Source organism: Pseudorca crassidens, chromosome 1 (genome assembly GCF_039906515.1).
Source record: "Pseudorca crassidens isolate mPseCra1 chromosome 1, mPseCra1.hap1, whole genome shotgun sequence".
NCBI classification, from domain to species: Eukaryota; Metazoa; Chordata; class Mammalia; order Artiodactyla; family Delphinidae; genus Pseudorca; species Pseudorca crassidens.
The window spans coordinates 3,705,527-3,727,002 of NC_090296.1; the positions used below are offsets into that span (position 1 = coordinate 3,705,527).

The following is a 21,476-nucleotide window of genomic DNA, read 5'->3' on the forward strand; positions in this document are numbered from 1 at the left end:
GACGTATCGGGAATTTGTTATCAGGTAACGTATCTGCCATTATTACAATGAGAAAGATGTAGAAAAAGGTAGACAGTGGGGTAGAAAGACATTATTCTTTATAAATAAAATGTTCACTTGTGTCAGTACTCACATTAGAAAAATAAACATTCCTTGAAGTAGACCTCCAGGTAAAATACATACAAATCTAGGACTGCGGTTCTGCCTCCATTTCATGAGAGGGCTCCGTCTCCATGGTTTCCAGAGGAACTCCTTCCGGGGGCCCCGGCTGCAGGGCAGGCCCCTCTGTGTCGGTCACTATGACAATGTCCCCCTCCCCAGACACTATGGAGCCTGGATGGGACAAGATACGCCCATCAGAAGTCTGGATAAATATCTGCTCCTGTCGCTGGGATGGCAACGTGGGACCCCCACTGGCATTTTCGAAAACCATGGCTTCCCTGACGGCAGTGATGCCCTCCAGCTCCCTCCGGTCAGCATGTGTCTCGGTCCCGCAGGGCGATGGGTCCAAGTCCCCCGCGTGGCCTGTGAGGCCCCCTTCAGGACCCAGCAATCCGCCCTGGCTGGGTTGAGGCCCCGGCTCAGACGTGGTGCCGTAGGCATAGCCAGCTGGCACGACGTCCACGGACCATGCTTTCTCCTGCGGCGGGGCCGCGGCCTCCAGAAGCAGGACCTCGCCGGGGCCGGACCGCGGGCTGCTCAGGTGGGAGCCGCGCACCTCGCGGAGGCTTCCCCCCTCTGCATTTCCAGGCCGGCCAGGCAGCAGGGCCATCGAGGTGCTGCAGAGAGCCCGGCTTCCCTGGCCGTCCCCAGCATCCTGTTCTGACGAGTGTTCCTGGGCCTTCTCCCCAGAGGACGCTGCCACCTGGTCTTGGGCCAGAGACCCTGGTTCTCCTAACTGAGTATAAACCCCCAGCCCACGGGCTTCTCGAAACAAGAGAGCAGGGTCTGCAGACCCACTCCCAGCGGCTGAGTCAGCAAATGCTTTCAGCTGCTGGCCTGCCTGTGCTGTGCTGCTGTCGAGCTCAGAAACCGGCATCGTGGGACTTTCTTCAGGTAGGTGAGACGCTCCCCCATTCACTCCAGGGGCAAAACCTAAACAGTTGGGAAAAACAGACAATCATTTGTGTACTGCTATGGCCGGTCACTGTACTCACTATGCAAAACAAGCTAGTCCAAAGTAATTTTCTTGCCCAAAAAATGAAAACATAAACCCTCCTTGTTACTTGGTAGCTTCCAAGAATGGATGAAATTAAAAGAGGAAACTCAGACTAGTTAGGGGAGAGGAGCTGTGTTCCAAGCAGGTGCCAGAGGGTTTTCATGGTTCTCAATGAATAAATCTGCCCTCCCCTCCGGAAGAATTAAGTAATAAGTTCTAGAAGGGAGAATGCCTCTTTAAATTAGAGACTTTAGGATCAGGCGAGGTATCAGGCGGCCCTGATGAGATTTTAGAAAGTTGTATAACCATTCTCAGCATGCCTGCCGTACATTCGAGCTGTCTCATTGATCAGTTCTGGCGAAATAAAGCCGGAACACGTCCCATTTTCGAACGTTAACTCTCAGCTGGCACTTAGAGCCAAGTCTCACGAAAGCCAAGCCGTGGACTTGGTGTGTCCTTGGGACCTGTCCCTGGTCTCAGGTCTGCCTAACTTCTTGGGACCCCCGCCAGGTACAACCGACTCAGTACCACGAGGCAGGTCTTCGTTTCAAGAAAGCACCCAAGAAAAGCCCAAAGACCCCAAGACTCATGGGGAATAAACATGGAACCACAGCACACTGGGAGGTTGGGGTAAAACTCTTGAGAAACCAGAGGGTTCTCTGAGATGTGGCCATAGGGGCACCCACCCAAGCAGCAGGCCTCTGAGCCCCAGGGTGCACCCCGCAAAGAGTGTTTTACCCGCACTGGCAGCTGGGGCACACGAGGCCAGCCTCTGCAGGCCTCCACCGTCGGCAGAATACTCTGTGGTGTCCTGGGGCACAGTTTCTCTTCTGGTCCTTTTCACCGAAGCCAGCCTGTCCTCTGCGGTCTAGGAAGAGAAGATGCAACCAGCTAAGACTAGGGAGAAACAGGCCACCTTGCACCTTTTCTTCCTGGAAAACAGTGTTGTGAGTTGAAGAGATCCAGCCCCAACAGTGCAATGTGGAGCAGACAGTAGCCGGGCGCCCCTCACGGCCACGCCCACCTCATTCTCCCTCTTCTGCGGGCCAGCGCCCTCCAGGTCCTCCGGGTGGTCCTCTCGGCTGCTGCGCTTGGGAGGAGTGCAGTCCGTGTGTACTTCTTTTTTCCTCAGGAATTCTTCTGTGATTCCTAAGGACTCGGCAACCTGAGCAGAAAGGGGCCCATAGAGACGCTCCACTCAAAACACAAGATTCGGAATCGTGTCAACACTTAAGAACAAAGGGCTGAGTTTAAATCTATGAAGTCCCTTTGTACAGCAAGGTACCACCTAAACAGTGGGAAAAATGAAGATAAATTGTCATCACAAGCTTCATAATGTTAGTCTGACACCATGGTAACTTTCTTGCCCATTATTCCTCCTTTGCTGAATTCTCACTGGTATCTTCAGAAAGATAATCCTGCCTATTCTGGGACCAGATCTCCTTTACCAGTTGGTGGAAAGGATGTGGGTTTGAGAGCCAGAGCTGGACCCCAGCACCTCTGCTCAGAACCTGGGTGACCTTGGAAACCACCTACCTGCTAAGTCTCCTTATCTTATGAGGGAGACCACAGTTGCCCTGAAGGGACTTTGTAAAGATTAGATTAGACTCCCTATGCAAAACCTACGTAAAGCACTGGATGTTAAGGTAATAACCAACAGCTATCATCACTGATACCTGGACAGCATAAAGAGAACACCACAGAGCAGGCAAGGGGTGGGGAAGGAAGGAAGGGCAGCAGGTCAAGGTTAAGCTAGAGAACAGGGGTCGGCAAGCTTAGTGCCCAACAACCTGACAGTGTCCCCTGCCAACAGAGCCACTGTGTTCGCTCCAAAGAGGCTGCGTCACATCCCGAACTGCCCACAAAGGGTCCCGGTGAGCGTGCACAGCGTTCGTGCACGTCCTGTCTGCTCCGTAAGGGTGGTACCCACACCGGCTTAACCGACAGTTTACAAACAGGTAGGTGACCACTGCCAACTGGGGCATCTATGGGAGGCCTAGCAAAGAATCCACTGCATTTTAAAAATGTACGATTTAAGAAAATAAAACACAAGAGTTTATTAGGTTATATTAAATATTGAATTTGTATAAAACTAATGATCATGGCCAAAAAAAAAACAAAAAGCAAAACCCAAAAAACCCATGCATTATATTACAGTGTAGATTAAGACTTCTTGCTACAGAAGCAACTAACTGCTCTGTACTGAGAAAACACTCACCTTTCCAATCACAGACAGGCAGCTCCATCGTCAGTGTAATCACATGTTAGGAGCAGTTAAAGCCAACATGGCCTAAGCAGTCTTCATTGTTGTGTGAGTGATTTTTTAGTAAACCCGACACCACTTATTTACCTTCTGACCTACTTACTTACGTACCTGTATTCACTAGCTGGTTGTATTTCTTAGATCCCGCATATAATTGATGCTATACCGCATTTGTCTTCCTCTGACTTACCTCCCTCAGCATAATGCCCTCCAAGCCCATCCGTGTTGTTCAACAGTCTGGCGAAACCAGACTATTACAGCCCCGGCACGTGAGAGCCGGAAAAGCCCGTGAGCTCAGTGCTGCCCTTTGGCAGAGGGGTGGAGGGTGCAGGGACTTGCCGGGAGTCAGTGAGCTGCTCAGTGGAGGCACAGACCTGAGTCTCCGTGCTGGACACAGTGAGAGGCCCCTGGTGACCTGACCACGGGCCACACTCTGCCCAGCAAAGGGTTTGATCCGAGACAAGTAAATCCTCATCAGCTCACGACATCTTTTGGTCAAGTACCCAATATAGCTAAAGGCAATGACACTGAAATGAGAATTCTGTCGACACAACCGCAAAAAATAACTACTGGTCCCTGTGCAACTCAGCCCTTTGCAAACACAGTCTATTCACTGTGATCATCGGTGAGTGGGAGGATTATGGGTGTTTGCAATTTTCTTTTAGCTTATCTGCATTTCCGAGTTTTCTGAAAAAAGCATGTATCGCTTTTACATGAAGAAAAAAAACCTGCACTTGACAGTAGAAAAAGCTAGAAGAAGCTGACTGGGAAGATGTCACTACTAAAATAAACATCCTCCTTTTTAATGGACAGCCTTCTTTTGGCTATAAGAGCGAGTCTCTCTTGTGAGCTTGTTACCTTACTGTTGTTTATTTCCAGAGAACAGGGACCAGAGCTATGGAGGTAATCTTGACACATTTTCTTAACCATTTTATGCAACTCTTCAAATTCCTTGTACACAGCTGGGAAGAAAGGTTTTGCTAGATGACCTTTTTCAACCTTAGTGAAGATAAAGATGACAAAAAAAATGTTTAAACCCGAGGCAATGAAATGGAAAATACAGAGAGAAATCTGAAAGAGGAAGGACTCAAGCTCCTCAGCCCTCAGCAGCCATGAACACAGGCACTGCCTTCGCTCCCCAGCGAGAGCCTATGTGCCCAGCACTGTGCTCGGCAGGGCACCAGAACGGGCCTGGGAGAAGCAGCCCAGGAAACAAACCAGCCCAGATGAGGGCCACAAGAGGATGGTGGCCAGGGGAGCGGTATGGGAAGGCAGAGAGGCCCTGAGGACGAAAATGGGCACAGTCCAGGGCCTGCAGGCCAGGGAGGGCCAGGCCTCTGCTCCGCGGGGCGCCTCCGGGGAGCGTGGGTGCCGGTGGTGAGGCCGCATCTCAGAGCGGGCCTATCGGGGGCAGAGCTGCAGTGGAGGAGGCTGGCAGGTGGGTGGGAGCCAGGAGAAAGGTGACTGTCGCTCCTCCCACACAAAGTGAAAACAGTCACGGGTCCACGAGCGGCCTGCCTGAGAGCCGTGTGCTGGGCATCCGGGCAGGACCGGCAGGCTCACTTTAGCTCTGTCCTGGGGCAGGGAGAGGATTTCCAAGGGCCTGGCTCCTTCTAAGTAAATATGAAGGATGCCTTTCTAAATAACTTCAAATCATCCCCTCAATCACTTAGAAACACTAAGGAGACTCACCTTCATCAGAAGAAATTCAGACACGGTCACGACCTGAGCCAGCAGAGGCAGAGCCAACTCCACTAGATCCTCCCGGTCACACTGGTGGAGAAACTACCAGAAGAAAGCATTTGACATCTTTGACAGTATGGAAAGAATTTCCCAGCAGCCAACGAGTTGTTGTAGCAGAGAACACAGAAGGCAGAAAGTTCCCTAAATTCTCAGTGATTACGCGCCTCTCAACTGTAAACGTTCTGCCTTGTTAAGCATCGCACTTGCTCACCCGCTGACAAAGCCCCGTGGTCAACGGTGGGTTCAGAGTCTGGCTCCCGCGCGACAGCACTGAACGAGTGGTGGGCGCCAGGCCCTGGAGAAGGACACAGCGGTGGGGAAATGTGCTTCCTGCTCTCCAGGGCTCACCCTCCGCCAGGAGACCACCACCAAAGCACATGTACAGGCAGGACAGACGAGGAGACTAGGACCCAAGGTGGGGGGGAGGGGGAGAGGATGCAGGGAGGGCACCATCCTCAGTCCTCAGGATGGGGGAGGGGTGAGTGAAGGGGGAAAAGAGGAGTCATGGGTGCCTCTGGGCACCCAGCTGAGCACCCAGGCAGCCCCCTGATAATAGGGGGTGGGGCAGGAAGCCAGCCTGTGGGCTCCGGCAGGATGTGGAGGGCTCTACAGGACAGCAGGTGGGGATGCCTGAAATCAGCTCTGAAGCTCGGGAGCGGTCTGGACAGAAGTACAGGCGTGAGAGTCAGCAGATGGAAGGTGGTTTGAGAAACCAGGAGGATGAGTGAGATCACCCAGGGAGGCAAGAATGTCAGGGCGAAACCGACACTTCCTAGAAACAGTCATACAAGGCTCAGGGAGGTCACGGGCTCAGGGCTTAGGAAGGGCCATCAATTGAGAGCTGCAAACTGGCAGGGGTTCCAAGGAAGCCACAGATGGTCATAAAACAGTCAAAAAGCAAAAGGAAAACCTTTTCATTTGCAAGATAAAAATGTCTAATCGTGACTTTCAAGAGCCCTTAGAGCAAAACGACCAGCTGGTTTCCAGCACTCAGGAGGCGTGAGAAGGTGGGCGTGTGGGGCATGGCCCCTCTGCGGTCTGGCCCACGTCCGGACGTCCAGGACGCGCATCACAGCAGCAGAGAGGGCACCTCCTAGTTCCCCGCTTCCCAGCCACGCGCACCTGGCCGTGCTGCCGCTGACTGCTCTGGCCGCCAGCTCTCCCCTTGCACAGCGTTCCCGCCCAGCCAGGACAGGGCCCGTTACTGGACGGACACCCAGTTCCTGTATAAATGAATGCCCGTTTCTGGGGAGACTCCCATCTGTAAGATCAAGAGCGGTGCTGTTCGGAGCAGTCCTCGACTCTCAGTATGAGAGGTGTGGCACTGCCAGTCAAGGTGGCGTGTTAGGGTCACCTCACTGGTCTCAGATCCAAATTCTGGATCCGCCACCGACCTGCGGGGGGACCTGGTACAAGTTAACAGCCCCTGTGAGGTTCAGGTTTCTCACCTAAGTGGAGCTACTATGGTCAGGGACTCAGTGAAACGAGGCACAGCAGCTGCGCCGCTGCGGTGCCTGCGGGAAGCCCGTGGTCGGAGCTGGGAGGCGGGGCTGCTGCCAGCAAGCCACTCCTTCTGGGGCCAGTTGTCTCACTAACTATCTCGTGCTCTCTCTTGCTGTTTTTCACTTCTTTTCTTTAAGATACTCATCCAGCCATTAGCAGGCAAATAAATACATCCTAGTCAAAGACAATTCGGGTAAGTTTGGGTTTCCGCTTTTCTAAGCCAATCCAACTAAATTCGATAAACTTACTTTCAAGGGGGTGGAATGGAGATTCTAGAGTTCAAAACCTGAAACATGCTTTTATACCTTGAAACGTTTTACAAAAAGATAGAAAACCATTTCTGTTGTTTTCTAAACTGCTTCCATGAAAACACAGCTTATAATTATTCTAAAACTGAAAAAGGCAAGCCGCTCTATATTTAAGGCCCTCTGGTCATTTCAAACAGGTACACCTAGGAGTTATTTCAGATAATGCTGTCTTTGAATTTATTACACACTTCGTCTAATTACACATCAGGTGAACTGCTTAGTTGACCTAAACTGGGTATTTTACTTCTAAATTCAGAAACCTAATAGTGAACTGCCACGTACCATGCCAGAGACACAGGTTTCAAGAACAGGGTTCTAAGAGCGACGCACCTCCAGGAGCCTGGCTCTGCTCCTTGCCGGGCCCTGTGCACACGCTGCCCCAACGCCCACCTGCGGGCCAACCGCTCCACTCTGCTCCAGGACGGCTGCGCTGGGCTCTGGGAGGGCCACGGAGTAGCCGCTTCTTCTAGGTCCGGGGTGTCTCTCTGATCCCAAAAGGGCTGAAAAACTTCCATTTTTTGGTTCAGACACCAGCGCCTCTTCAACGTCTACAGACTGACCATTCTAGATAGGGTTGCACACCCAAACAAAAATAAAATAATCATGCTTTATACACCATGATGAAAACCTTAAAGCAGAAAAACGTCAAGTCAAAAGCAAGGAACTTGCTAAATTCTTCTTCTTTGCATAATTAAGACACATAAACTATAATCAATGCATCTTACAGGTAAACCACGTATCCCTTTAAGACACCAGACGAATACTACCCTGCAGGTCAGGGCTGACAAACCCTAACCCTGGGGTGTTGCCCAAAATGAAACAAAAGACTTTTCTGATGTCACTACCATCTTAAAAATTGACCTGAATTTTGTTAATTCATAATTTACCCATGACTTTTAGATTTTTTTAAATTATTTTTTATTGGATATATTTCAAATACCATAAAGTTCATCCTTTGGAAATATACAATTAGGTGGATTTTAGGATATTCACAAGGTTGTGTAACCATCACCACTATCTAATCCCAAAACAGTTTCATCATCCCCCAAAGAAACCCTACACATTATCACACATTCCTCCCTCCCCCCAGACCCAGCAGCCACTAATCTACTTTCTGTCTCCATGGATTTGCACAGCTTTGTGAAAAGAATCGGGATCTAACACTATCTAGCTATTTCCTCATTCTGTGCCAATTCCCTCCTCCTCTGAAAATAGGAATAATACACCTACATCTCCCAGGACTGGTGGAAGGTTAAATACAAGGAAAGGTAGTACAAAGTGTGTCCTCTTAAAGAATTTTCCCTCCAAATCTTCATTAAAATGGAGCCTCAGGAGGAACGCCAGGTCCGCCTGTGGCTTTAAGCACCACGTGGCCATCCACGGCCGACTCAGGAGAGGAGACGAGACATAGTTCTGGCTGGAGGGAGCCGCTCTGGGACCCCACGGCCTCAAAGCCGTCTGGAGCAAGGCTAGGTGCCTCAATTCCAGAAGTCAGATATCCAAAAGCTGCTTTTGCTGTGGTGTAAGATTTCATTACTGAAGGAAATGGAAGTGCCAGCCGACCTGGTCCTCCAGTTTGTCTGAGGCAGTCCTGGCTGTGCCTGCTGTCCCTTGGAATGATTAATAGTGCCCCTTTCATTCTCAGAATGTCCAGGTTTGGGTGACAAACTACATGGTCATGCTGGTCCTACTACAACTTAAGAAAAGTTAGAGGTCTCTCAAAAGTCGCGCTCTTGCCAGCTGTGAGATGCGTAGAAACTCCTAGCAGAGGCAGCCGGGCCTAGAGTGCAGGCTTTGAGGTCAAAAGACCTGGGTCTAACCCCAGCCTGGACAGAGTCCTAGGCGTGCCTCGACGGGGAGCCCGTCATCCCCTCTGAGCCCCATGCGCCTCGTCTCCAGTAGGGACTCCTGCACCTGCCTTTAGGGCTCTCACAGGATGAGAAAACGTATGTGATGTTCCTGCCCAAAGCAGGCGAGCAATAAACGGTATTACTGTTATTACTATTATTACTGAGGCTGCAAGGTGAGACAATATTTTTGAATCCTAACACAGGGCTGTCCCATGGTTCTACCACTAGGCCTCACTCAGTACAGATCTCCTGGGCCCAGGAGGTGTCTGTTCAGGCCCCAAGGAGCGGATGTGAAAGCGGAAGCAGCCACCGGCCTCAGCCCTCCCGCAGGAACCCTGTCCGCTGCTGGGAATGAGGTCGCCACGAGCAGGCAAACATGCATTTTCAACAGCTTCCAGGTCCCTAAAGTCACAAACTCCCATCAAGTAGTCACATCAATTCCAACGCCGGTTTCTCTATTTAATGTCTGAAAACTACAAATAACGAACAACAGCTAACACAAGTCAAAGGAAAAGGAAGGAAGCTTAAGACAAAGAGGGATGAGGGCGACCACAGAGGCCTGCCACTTGTTAACGTGATCCACCTGCTGTTTTTTAAATAACTGACCTACTGTACATGGCACACAAATGCTCACCACACATGTTGGGTAAGTTAAAATTTCAGTAAATAAACGTTGACGTGGTGATGCAAACTCATGGTGACTCGTATCTGCTTTGTCCGATTGAGTTTCGGAAGGGGCAAAGCAAGGAGAGAACACGGCAAGCAGACGTCTTACTGCGGACGCCCCAGGCAGCAGCCCTGTGGACTGGCGCCCCCCACTTGGACCTTTCCCAGGCCCACAGTCATGTCAGCATGAGCCGAGAGTGGTTGCGATTAGTTTTACTGACCGGATCTACAGGACTGGTGCCTGCGTTCCCGTCAGTAAACCGTCGGCACTGGACGGAAGACACACTTCTCCTCGATTATCTGGCAGCAGCGCAGACAACGTAAAGTTAATTTAAGGATGATGGGCAGGGGACTTCCCTGGCGGTCCAGTGGTTAAGGCTCCATGCTGCCAATACAGGGGGCGTGGGTTCGATCCCTGGTCGGGGAACTAAGATCCCACATGCCGTGCGGCATGGCCAAAAAAAGATTTAAAAAAAAAAAAAAAAAAAAGGATGGGCAGGAATCCGGACGCTATCACCAGACAGAAACGTTACCTGCAGGCCACCCCGTGCTGAGCGGGCCCCTTCCTCACTTAGAAGCGCTGGCGTGGACAGCTCCCGGGATGCCAGGCTGGTGGTCCTGCCCTCCGTGGGGCCCAGGATCATGCTCCCATTGGCTTTCTTAGACAGCAACGTCTCAGGCTCCAGGTGGCCATGGCCTGGATTCAGCTTAAAGTGCCGGGCGAGCCCCCCCTTTCCTATATATGACTTTTCACAGGTCTGACACTTAAAAGTTTTGGGCCTCAGAGAGCAGCTCGATAAATCAAAGAGCGCCTGCCTTCCGCTGTGGTCTTCATCTTCCTCCACGCTCAGTTCTGAATAGTCGTCAGAGTCTGAGGGGTGCCCACCGGCCAAATCCTCTGTTTTTATGAATTTATAATCTTTAGCTTTATACTTGGGAGGTCGAGATATCCGTCCAGAACGTGTTTTCACTTTTAAAGATTTTTTTAGTTTCTTGGTGCATTTTGTTTGCGAGTTGGAAATAAATAAATTTGCTGGACTGGATGAAACAGATGTTCCTGCTGGTGGGTCAGAGGCTGACAGAGGGGACAACGTGGTGCCTTGTCCACTCAGGGCCTCAGAGGCCAAGACTCTCTTCGCAGGGTCTGGTCGGAGGGCGAGCAGTGGCCTCTGGACGAACACCTGAACAGGAGGCTGAGGTGAGTGACTCAGGAAACGCGGCTGTGGCCCGGTGCTCAGGAGGGGCTGCGCCCCGAGCAGCTGCGAGCTGGTGACGCTGAGCCCCAGCGCGCTGCAGTGTCTCCCGAGCGGCTGGCTCGGCCTGGCTGTCTTGGGCTGGATGGTGGCCAGTGCAGGCATCGGCTTTTCCTGACCTTTCGTCCCTCCAGATGTAACCTTGACACAGATGGCTTCCAATTGCTTAAACACAGAAAAAGAAAAGAAGGACTATGCTTACCAACATTTCTACAATTTTACTCTCATCTTAAATCCACTGTTGAGATTTTTTTCTAACTTATACATCTTACATAGAAAAGAGTCTATATAATGTATCTGTAGTGTTTACAGTGGTGCTTCTCAACCCTTCTGCCCAGTCCACAGTAATCCATTTTACGTCACACCCCTCGTGCTTACAGAAACATTTGCATATACATAACAAAATAAAACGTTCACGCCCTTACCACTCCTACAGAAAGGCCTCTGACAGCATCTACTCTACATCACTTTAAAAAAAAAATACCAGTCAAGATCCAGTAATGAGCTCATGAATATCCTTCTTTATAGTTTTACCATATGTGTGTTAACCTGGAGTTCTTAGTACTCTAAATTGGACTCAATTCAATATGTGGCCTCTTTTTTAAAAGTTTTCAGTGAAATTCTGGAAACCAAAAATGCCATAAAGAACTATGTATTCAGGTCGCTACCACCTACCTTACAACATGCAACATTACTACCCGGGGAAAGCCCTCTGCTATGCCCCCAAGCCGCATGCCTTTTTCTTCACCCTGTCCTGAATCTGCTCTTTACCATTCTCATGCATTCTTTATATTACACTTGTAGATATCCCTAAAGATATGCAGTTCTGTTTTGATGTGTTTTTAAGCTATAGGTAAGTGAATATCATCTCCGGTATCTTGTTGGGGCTTTTTCCTCCCTATCTTGTTTGTGAAATTCATCCATATTGAGGTGTGCAGCTCTCAGGCGTTCATTTGCTCTGCAGCATGAGATCAATGTTCTCTTGTCAGAGGACAGGTGGTCACCAACCCTGCGCTCTCTGGTCTGCTCTGCGCTGTGATGTACGTGTGTGTATACACGTGTGAGTTCCTCCAGGGCACACACCTAGAAGCGGGGCTGCATTTCTTCACCAACTTTTTTTTTTGACATCTAATGAAGTTTTAAATGCATGTGCTTTTTTTTTTTTTTTTTTTGCGATACGCGGGCCTCTCACTGCTGTGGCCTCTCCCGTTGCAGAGCACAGGCTCCGGCCGCACAGGCTCAGCGGCCACGGCTCACGGGCCCAGCTGCTCCGCGGCATGTGGGATCCTCCAGGACCAGGGCACAAACCCGTGTCCCCTGCATCAGCAAGCGGACTCTCAACCACTGCGCCACCAGGGAAGCCCCGCATGTGCTTTTTGATCCCCAGCAATCCTGCTTCTTGGATCCCAGAAGAAACACTGGCACAGGCACAAAGATGTATGTCTGGGAGGTTCAAGGCAGCACTGTCTGTAACAGCAAAACACCCACCAAAGGGAAGGAATGCTGCCAACAAGGTTCCACAAATACTGAGCAGTGACCGGATGCCCGACACAGCGCTTTACGGAGACTAAATGCTGTCATGGGCTCGGGGGAGGGGCAGCAAAACAAGGCTCCTGCCCTCACCAAGCAGAAACAATGAGCATCTTTCTCCAGGGAGAAAAGACAGACAAACCTCATCACCCAGAGCCGGCTTTCTCAACTGCAGCACAACTGACATTTCGGACCAGTAAGTGTGTCGTGGCAGGTGTGCTATGCACTGTTGAGCACCATCCCAGCCTCTACCCACCAGATGCCAGTAGCACTCCCCAAGCTGTGACAATCAAAAATGTCTCCAGACAGCGCCAAACGCCCCCCCTGGGGCAAAACTGCCCCCAGTTGAGAGCCACCAATTTGGGGTCACCAACAGGCCCTCTTTGGACTCAACCCTCTACCAAGTAGAGGGTCAACAAAAATATCACACAGGACAGAATGGAAACCCTTGAAATCAAGCTGGGGTGTATCTGTCTGAGTGCATGTTATACACTTACTACAAACAGCAGAGACAAGTCAACATATTGGTTTTTGAGGAAGGGTACAGAGCTGGTCCTGGGCTACTGTGAATCCAATGACAACTAGATTTACTTGCACATCTTTTAAGAATCACATTTGTTTCACTTTACTACCAATCACTTCGAAAGTGTCTCTAAGCTCTTGGGGTATTACCAGATAATGCCATTAAAGACAGACAGAACCCCCCCACCCCCCAGGCCAAATCCTATTGTTTTAGAATTACCACAAGTGGCCAAGGTGGTCTAATTCTTTCATCTGCTTTCCAGACCAGTTTACCAAGTGGGTACTATACTTGATACTTTGTTATATGTCTATTTCATTCAACAGAGTTTTACTAAGTATCTCTGGGTGCCAATACACAAACAAAAGTTAAGTCCCAGCCTCACCCTTGCGGAGGGGGTGTTTCCCCTGCCCCACCTCAGTCACCTACAAACTTGCTGACTCAGGATATCCTGCCTCAAAATCTGTACTTTCAAAACGCCACTGATGATTCTGAAGGCAGAGTAGGTTTCCTAAGGAACACCGATAGGAAAGCAACACCAAGGTGCAACGGGTGCAGTAAGAGGGGCAGGAACAGTTCAGGCCTGGTAGGCTTCCCAGAAGCGGTGACCTCCGCGGGGGGCCTTGAAAGCTGAGTAGAATTTTTGCCAGATGGAACACATATTCTAGGTGTAAGGAAAAACGTGTGAACGCAGGGATGCATGAAAAAGGGCACGTTGTGTGGTAGGAAACTGGAAATGTTTCTGTGGGGCAGGAACGGGAAGGATGGGAGGGATAGGGGCTGACCTGTGGGAGTGTGTTCACTTGGTCTGTGCCTTCTAATCCACACCACCCCCGACAGAGAACCACAAGGCCTGGGATCTCCAAAGGCACACCCTGCCCCACCTCCAGCACTGCCTCTCCTCTCCTGTATTTTCAACTTTGACCCACCCTGCAGATCTAGTTCAAATGCCACCTCTTCTGACCCCCTCAGCCAGAAATAACCTCTCCCTTTCTCTCAATGCATTTAGTTCTTTATCGTACCTCTAGCTTTCTGGCCTTGATCAGAAGTTATCCTGAGTCATGTTCTACCTGCCTCATAACATCATAACCTCCCTAGGGGCAAGGTACACATCTGATTTGTCTTTGTGGCCTCCATGGCACAGCTTGGGGTGGGGGGGGGGCGCGCGGGCAAAGAATATTAGCTGAACAGACTGCAAAATTACATCGTCGTGAATGCAGGTAGAATTTATAGCATTCCAACTAGATTAGCTACCGAACACGATCATGCTACCTAAGTTTGCTTTCATTTTCTGGAATACGTCATTTTTGGACTCTTTCCTAAGCTACCAAACCCAAAAAGCTGTAGCCACATTCAACAGGCCCTGGAGAGTAGCCACACCTAGGGGACCCCGGGCAAAAATCACTCAACCCCTCTGAGCTAGTTCTTCATCTGTAAAACGCTGATAAAAGCACTTCTGTGTGGCTGCTGAGAACCAAGCGGCTCAGCACAGTGCCAGGCACGGAGCAGAGGCCAGCAAGTGAGCCACTGGCACCCTTCTGACTCCACAGACCTGCTGTGCCGGGCTTATGTGAGAGGCATCTGTTTCAACAGCAGAGTACGAGCTGGAAAGCCAAAACCTCCCACAAATAAGGAAACTAAAGCCCAAAGAGGTCGCGTTACCCAAGGTCACACCTCTAAGAAGTATGGCATTTGAGCAGGATCATACTTGTCTTCCCAAACTTTAGTGAGACAACCTTTCCAGTCTTGATGACCAACTGGATATGACCCTAAACTGTCAAAATCACTCAGTCAAAAACAAAACCGGGGCTTCCCTGGTGGCGCAGTGGTTGAGCGTCCGCCTGCCGATGCAAGGGACACGGGTTCGTGCCCTGGTCCGGGAAGATCCCACATGCCGCGGAGCGGCTGGGCCCGTGAGCCATGGCCGCTAGGCCTGCGCGTCCGGAGCCTGTATTCCTAACTGTAGAGGCCACAACAGTGAGAGGCCCGCGTACCGCAAAAAAAAAAAAAAAAAAAAACCGTTAAGTGAAACCCCGTGAAGATCGCTGATTCTGTTCTCTACCTATTTATTATAGTGGAAGAAAAATCTATGGCAATTTTGAAGTGAGAAGCATTGAGAAGCCCGAGTCCCTCTGGGCTCGGAAGACCATGTTCTAGATCCAGCTTCCCTAGCAGCCAAGAGCTGTGTGACGGGAAAATAGCGCCGCTGAGAAGGGATGTTGGCTAGTATACAGAGTGCTTTCACGTGTCTCATTCATTAAGCGAATGTCGGGCACGTGCTGGGCCATTTGTAACTGGGGTTACAAACACAGGCACTGCCACAAGCCCTGCACCAAGTTAGTGTAATGTACTTAATTCTGTCCCGAGTCTCGTCCGTGCCACTTGCAGCACCTTCCACATGGAAAATTCTCCTCTTAATGTCCTTCTAACCCATTCTGGTCTCCACTCCGGTGTCAGGCCTAAGGACTGCTCACTCTCCAGCAGCCCCCGTGTCAGGCCCACAACATGCCTCACATCCTCCAGGGCTGTGGTCGACGCTGCGCCTCGGGCAGGGCCCGGAACACCGTGAGTGATCGAGGCGGAATGAACGGACGAAGGCCTGGGAGAGGAGCCAGGCGGCACGGGGGAGCCCTGAGCAGGGCTGGGTCCCAGGCAGGGGCCGCCATGGGCACAGGCTCCGAGAGCCCGGAGCGGGGGAGGAGTTGAAAACGCTGGGGCGGTGACAGGTGCGGGTGGCCTGCGGTCCCCATGGAGCTGAGTGTGGGGACGCCCTGAATTGTAACGCGGGCGGACACCGGTCTCTCGGGCTGGGCAGCTCTAAGGCCTAAGGGGGGAAGCGCAGGCGCGGGCTCCGGCCTGCCCGCCGCGAGACCTCGTCCCACTCCGGGCCTCAGTTTCCCCGGAGGTCCCTCCCGGCGCCTCACCTGCGGCGGTAGCAGGCGCCGCGGGCGCGGGGGCTCGGCCCCGGGGCCCCGCTGCAGGGCGGCCTGCTGGGCCGCGTCCCGCAGCCGCCGCGCCGCGTCCTGCAGCACGAAGGGCGGCGGCGGCGGCTTCGCGGGTGGCTGCGCCTTCGTCACCTGCTCCAGGACCCGCCGCAGCTGCTCGGGGCCCAGCGGGGCCACGCGCGCGGCGCTGCCTCTCTGGCCTGCGGGAGCCCGGCGGCCGCCGCCGCCGCCGCCATCCTCACTGCCGTCCTCAGCCTCAGGCTCCGCGTCCGCCATAACGGCCGACGCGGGGACTCGAACCCCGGTCACCGAGCGCCGACCGCTCAAATGTGCGTCACCTGGGAAAGGGGGGCAGCTACGAGTGCCCCGCAGGCCAAGACACCTCGGAAGGCGAATGCACCTGACCGAGCAGATCGGTAGGCGGGGCCTGAGCCGGCCCGGCTCTGCCACCGCTTCACCAACAACAGGACCCGGCCGAATTTTCTTATGGCTTGTCGTAGACGTATCTATCGTTCACATATCACCTCCTCCAGGAGCTGTCCGGGAACTCTCAGGCAAAGGTCCTCGAGGTTCCAGAGCCCCGGCCCTAACATCACCCTGGCCAAATGTTCTCAACGTCACGTGAAGACCCTGCCTGGACGTAGACTCCTAGGCCCCACCTCCAGACCTTCCGATTTAATATACCCGAGAGGTGGTTCAAAGTGTGAATTTTTTTTATAAATTTATTTTATTTTATTTATTTATTTTTGACTGCGTTGGGTATTCTTTGCTGCACGCAGGCTTTCTCTAGTTGTGGTGTGTGGGGGGGCTATTCTTCGTTGCCGTGCGCGGGCTTCTCATTGCGGTGGCTTCTCTTGTTGCAGAGCACGAGGTCTAGGCGCACGGACTTCAGTAGTTGTGGCTCGCGGCCTCAGTAGTTGTGGCGCACGGGCTTAGTTGCTCCGCGGCATGTGGGATCTTCCCGGACCAGAGCTGGAACCCGTGTCCCCTGCCTTGGCAGGAGGATTCTTAACCACTGCTCCACCAGGGAAGTCCCTCAAAGTGTGCATTTTTAACAAGTGTGCTCCCCAACCCCGAAATTGTTTCCATGCCGGCCCCCTCCTCCTACCCACTCACCCAGGCGGGGCGCACCTCGAGGGTGTAGTTTTACTCATTCAGTGTCCAGCGGTGCACGCTCAGGCAATGAATGATGGACGAATATGAATGAATGAACAAACGAGCGAATGAACAGCCCCACCCCTCTTCACAGCTCAGTCCGCAGCTCTACCGCCCCCACTTCTTCGGCCCATCCTTTCCCAATCTCCCCTCCTTTTACTCTCCTGATTCCGCGTGTCTTGTAGCCGCTAGTGCGTGCACCTGTCTCAAGGGGGCAGTAGAGCCATTGGTCAACAAACACTAAGAGCTTGTTGGGTGAGTCATCATCGCTGCCCTCTGTATAGAGTCTAGGCTGGAAGAAGGAAGACAAAACCAGCATTTGCTGTATGATATGATGAATGCCATGATGCTCATGGTGGGGGCAGCTGGGGGCCAGGCTGGTGTCTGAGAAGTTTCCAGTGAACTTGCTGATCATTTTTCTCTCCACAGGACCACCATCGCATCGTCATCATAGTCAATCTTGCGTTCGCTATGCTCCCTGCAGTGTCTATCATTAGTGGCCTCACTAAGGATTGGCCAGAGGGGAGATTAGATTTGTGGAATTTGTTTCAATTTCTTTCTTTCTTTTTTTTTTTCCCCCTCAATATTTATGTATTTGGCTGCGCCGGGTCTTAGTTGCGGCACTCAGGATCTAGGATCTTTGTTGCAGCGTGCAGGATCTTCCTTGAGGCATGCGGGATCTTTAAGTTGCAGCAAGTGGGATCTATTTCCCCTACCAGGGATCGAACCGGGGGTCCCCTGCATTTGGAGCGCAGAGTCTTAGCCCCTGGACCACCAGGGAAGTCCCTGTTTCAATTTCTTAATCCTTCTGTTTTCTTTCTTTCTGTCTGTCTTTCTCTTTTCTTTTCTTCCTTCCTTCTTTTTTTTTTAAACTTTTGAAAGAAAGATCTTTTCATCCTTCCATCCTCAGATGTCAGAAAGATCCTCTCTGATCCCTAAGCCAAGTGCCCCTCATCTAGAACACAGTATCCCATTTATCTTTCTGAGCCTGGAAGGGAGAAAAAACTTTTCCTCTATCCTCTCAGGTTCAGTCTCTGGGGGAGTGTGAATTAAACTGACAAAAGACAGATTAACAAGAAAAAAGACCATTTTTAATAATGTATTTTTATTCATGTACCTACAGGAATTCATGGAAAAATGTGACTCCAAGAGGCAGTTAGAATGTGGGGCTTATATAGCATTATCTTAACAGGGGAGGGGATGGGTGGAGAGGGCACTTACCGGACAACAAACAACTTAGGAAAGAGAAATAGGCTCTTACCTAGAGTAGATGGGAGATAAGATAGTTTTATGACAATGCCTGTTTAGGTGATGCCAGCCTCTCCTCTCCAGTGATAAAAGTCAGTCTTGCCTGCTTGTTTCCTGGGGTTTTATGACAATTGAATTCCTCTGAGTCCTTTTGGAAGGCTCTGCTTTAGGCAGATGAGGCTTTCCAGGAACTCAAATGGCTTCTGCTCAAAATAATTTTTATGCCACAGAGGTGTATTCTGGACCCCTTCAAGCCCTTGTTTAGGAAAGTATGGGCTCTGAGGGCAGCAACCTCGGCTGGCTCCTCCTCTGCAAGGTCCCCGCATCTAACAGGGTGCCTGTAACACACATCCAAGGTGTGAAATGCAACCAGTGTACAGGTGTCTATTCTAGAGGTCAGCAGCCCTAGGTTCTCCTTCTAACTGTTCATAATAACAACGGTCCCATAGCTGGCATTTAGTGGGCACTTTTAGTACACACTGAGCACTTGCCAATGGCTTTAAGCCTGTGGTCTGTGGCTTTAAGCCTTGAGCCGTTACAGATTTAAGTCAGAACTTAAGACCTATTTGAGAAAAGAATGAATGATTGCCCCCATGGCCCCATGACAAGCTGAGAACAGCGCCCTCAGGGTCCAGTGGTTAGGACTCGGTGTTCTCACTGCTGGGCGGGGTTCAATCCCTCGTCTGAGAACTAAGATCGAGCAAGCTGCAGGGCTTGGGAAAAAGAAAAAAAAGAATGAATGATCTAGTAGATGTTCTCACTGGAGATTTTTCAAGCATGGTTGTGAAATGGAGCAGGACTGTATGGTCTTTCCCCGCCATGTCCTCCACCTGCCTTTTGTCTGTAGAAAAACTTTAGCCAAAGAATGAGAGTAACCAGAGAAGTGAGAAAATACAGAAGAAAGGAAAACAGTCAAACAGGACAAAACAATAATAGTTTAGTCAGAAAGCAAAGTCAAGGAGATTTAGTTCCTCCTCAAGGGCTATACATAGTATTCTGAGCCGTATCCTGGGAGCTGTCTTGTAGGTACTGAAATCCCCACCAGGTGGAAGAAAGTAACTCCATGATGACCAGACCGTAGCCATGACATAAGCTGCCACAACTCCGAGAATCGGCCTCAAAGAAATGGGAAAAAACCGACCCTGGAACTGAAGATTAACTGTACTGAAAACAATCAAGATGATGCTATCAGAGCACCGCACAACAAATTTCAAGATGACTGTCAGAGCTGACTGTGCTGTTTCTGCATGTAGCCCCCTCCCTCTGTCTATAAAAGCTCTTGCCCACTGGCTGTCAGTGGTGGGGAGTTGGCCTTTGGACAGGACTCCAGCCTCACTCCCCGCCACACCCCTCCCCTCACCGTCGGCATCTGAAATAAAGCAAACTTTCCTCTCCACCAACCTTGCCTCTTTATTGGCTTTTGAGCAGCGAGCAGCCAGACCCCACTTTCGGTTACAGCTGGACCCTCATATAATATTGCATTCACCCTTAAAAGCTAGACTTTGTTAAACTAAAAATGCCTGACTTGGACTATGAGTGAGAAATTCATCCAGCTGCCCCTCTGGCTACACACTGCAGAACCGGGAAGAAGAAACGTGAAGTCTTAGAGCTCTCTGAAAAACAAAAAAGCAGCAAGAGGTTTCCAGATGCTTCTGTTACCCAAAAACTGGGTTCGCCTCTTGGTGGGTGTGGAGCCAAAAGACAACCAAGCCAAAAATTGAGAGAAGGAAGGATGTATTACTTGCAGAGAGTATGGAGAACACCAGGGAGCTCTCTCAAAGCGGTGTCAATCCAAACAGCAAAGTTGCGGAAGGGGCTTGGGTGGTATATGTATATTCATGAAGGGTCTTGGGTGGTATATGCATATTCATGAAGGGGCTTGAGCAGAGGAGAATTCTGCCTAGAATTGGGGCAGAGTTGTTGATTGAAATCACGAGGGTCAGAAAAGGTCAACATCATGAATCTTTAGGTTCCAGTAGATCTGGTGAAGAAAGTTTAAATTCTGCAAAACAGCTCAAGAAAGTGCTTCCGGCTAATCTTTACCACTGAAACAGAACTGGGAATCTTTACAACTGATTTATTATCTTTGGTATTTTTACTTCTCTAGCCCAATAACAGTTTGTTTTTTCGTTCCCTTAAGATCGTTGTTACTGAGACCTGTTCAAGGGCAAGCATTGTGGCCAGGCTTAGATCACAAAATGACTTAGGCCTGAAAGGGCTTCTCTCATGTCAAGAAAGCCATGCCCAGTTCTCTTCCTCACGCCTGCTGCCCAATCTGCTTACACTTCCACAACCAGAAGGGCCTCACTAAAAACATGGCAGTCATTGGCTGGTCACTGTCTCCATGTGGGTTGGAATTTGTGTCTCTCATTTACTGCTCCCTGCCTAGACTAGGTGCTGGACATGCAGAAGGCTCTCCATTAACATGTGTGGAATGGTGCTCTCTTTGGCAGCACATATACTAAAATAGGAAGGATACAGAGAAGATTAGCATGGCCCTCGCGCAAGCATGACACTCAAATTCTTGAAGCGTTCCATATTCAAAAAACAAAAAACAAAACAACAGTAAAAAAAAAAAAAAAAAAAGATGTGTGGAATGAATGAATTCCAACCCTGGATTTTCAATTTTAAGAACTCCAGAAAACTGAGGTCTCCCCGCGAGGGCCCTCAGAAGCTCTGCATTAGGTAGCAACCGGCGGTGGCAACTGAGAGCATCCTAAAAAAAGACCCAAAGTGGGCTGCAGGCTTGCAACGCGCGGGGACTTCGGGTAACCAGTCAAAGCCCGAGCCCGCGCGGGATCCTGCCCTCCCTCCCTCCCTACCCGGCAGCCTGCCCCAACTTCCGGGCCGAGTCCAGAATGATTCCGCGACTCCCTCCTGTTTGCACGCGGCTCATAGCACTCAAAAGGCATACTTTTCAAAGCCAGTTACAGTTGTAAAACAAACCCATAACGTGGCGGAGGGAAAACGAAACCGACACCTGTGGCCCGTACGGGGATCGAACCCGCGACCTTGGCGTTATTAGCACCACGCTCTAACCAACTGAGCTAACCGGCCACTGAGCGCACCAGCGCCGCCGGCATACCTATGAGATTTCTCCGCCTGCTCCAGGCCGTGAGCTGGCCAAGCGCCTCTAGGCGGAGTCAGCCGTGCTGACTCCCAGCCGGCTCCCGCGAAGGGCTGTTGTCATCCCCATTGGCCAGATGAAACAACTGAGACCCGGGGCCTTTAAGGAGAAGGGAAGTGACTTCTTACAGCGAATCGGAGGCTTTCGCAGGGGAAATGCAAGCTGATCTTAAAACTTAACTCGGGAGCAGGATTTTCCAATACTGC

General features: G+C 50.9%; 1 protein-coding gene and 2 non-coding genes across 7 annotated transcripts; 1 reads left to right on the forward strand and 2 right to left on the reverse strand.

Moving 5' to 3' along the window:
- Positions 1-81: 81 nt before the first annotated feature.
- ZNF839 (zinc finger protein 839) lies at positions 82-16,116 on the reverse strand. 5 transcript variants are annotated; one of them, XM_067724916.1, is made up of 8 exons: positions 15,720-16,116; positions 10,026-10,910; positions 7,367-7,540; positions 5,115-5,207; positions 4,281-4,421; positions 2,184-2,324; positions 1,898-2,027; positions 82-1,095 (listed from the first exon to the last, which is right to left on the reverse strand). In XM_067724916.1, the coding sequence occupies exons 1-8, from the start codon at positions 16,014-16,016 to the stop codon at positions 188-190; spliced, it is 2,769 nt and encodes a 922-aa protein (XP_067581017.1). In that variant the 5' UTR covers positions 16,017-16,116; the 3' UTR covers positions 82-187. The 5 variants fall into 5 exon arrangements, with proteins under 5 accessions (XP_067581017.1, XP_067581067.1, XP_067581027.1 ...); XM_067724966.1 differs by having other exon boundaries at positions 7,307-7,540; positions 15,720-16,115; XM_067724926.1 differs by lacking the exon at positions 4,281-4,421 and having other exon boundaries at positions 7,307-7,540; positions 15,720-16,115.
- A 4,464-nt stretch (positions 16,117-20,580) lies between these two features.
- LOC137207232 (U6 spliceosomal RNA) lies at positions 20,581-20,687 on the forward strand. Its single transcript, XR_010934994.1, has one exon. It is a non-coding gene; the product is annotated as a U6 spliceosomal RNA (small nuclear RNA).
- Positions 20,688-21,126: 439 nt separating this feature from the next.
- On the reverse strand, positions 21,127-21,200 carry TRNAI-AAU (transfer RNA isoleucine (anticodon AAU)). Its single transcript has one exon. It is a non-coding gene; the product is annotated as a tRNA-Ile (tRNA).
- Positions 21,201-21,476: the final 276 nt, after the last annotated feature.

Coding starts and splice junctions, on each gene's coding strand:
- ZNF839 (XM_067724966.1), bottom strand. CDS start 16,016: ATGGCGGACGCGGAGCCTGAGGCTGAGGACGGCAGTGAGGATGGCGGC. Junction 7,541..10,025: donor CAGCACGGGGTGGCCTGCAG/GTAACGTTTCTG, acceptor AACCCTATCTAG/AATGGTCAGTCTGTAGACGT. Junction 5,208..7,306: donor GCAGAGCCAGGCTCCTGGAG/GTGCGTCGCTCT, acceptor TTCTTCTGGTAG/TTTCTCCACCAGTGTGACCG.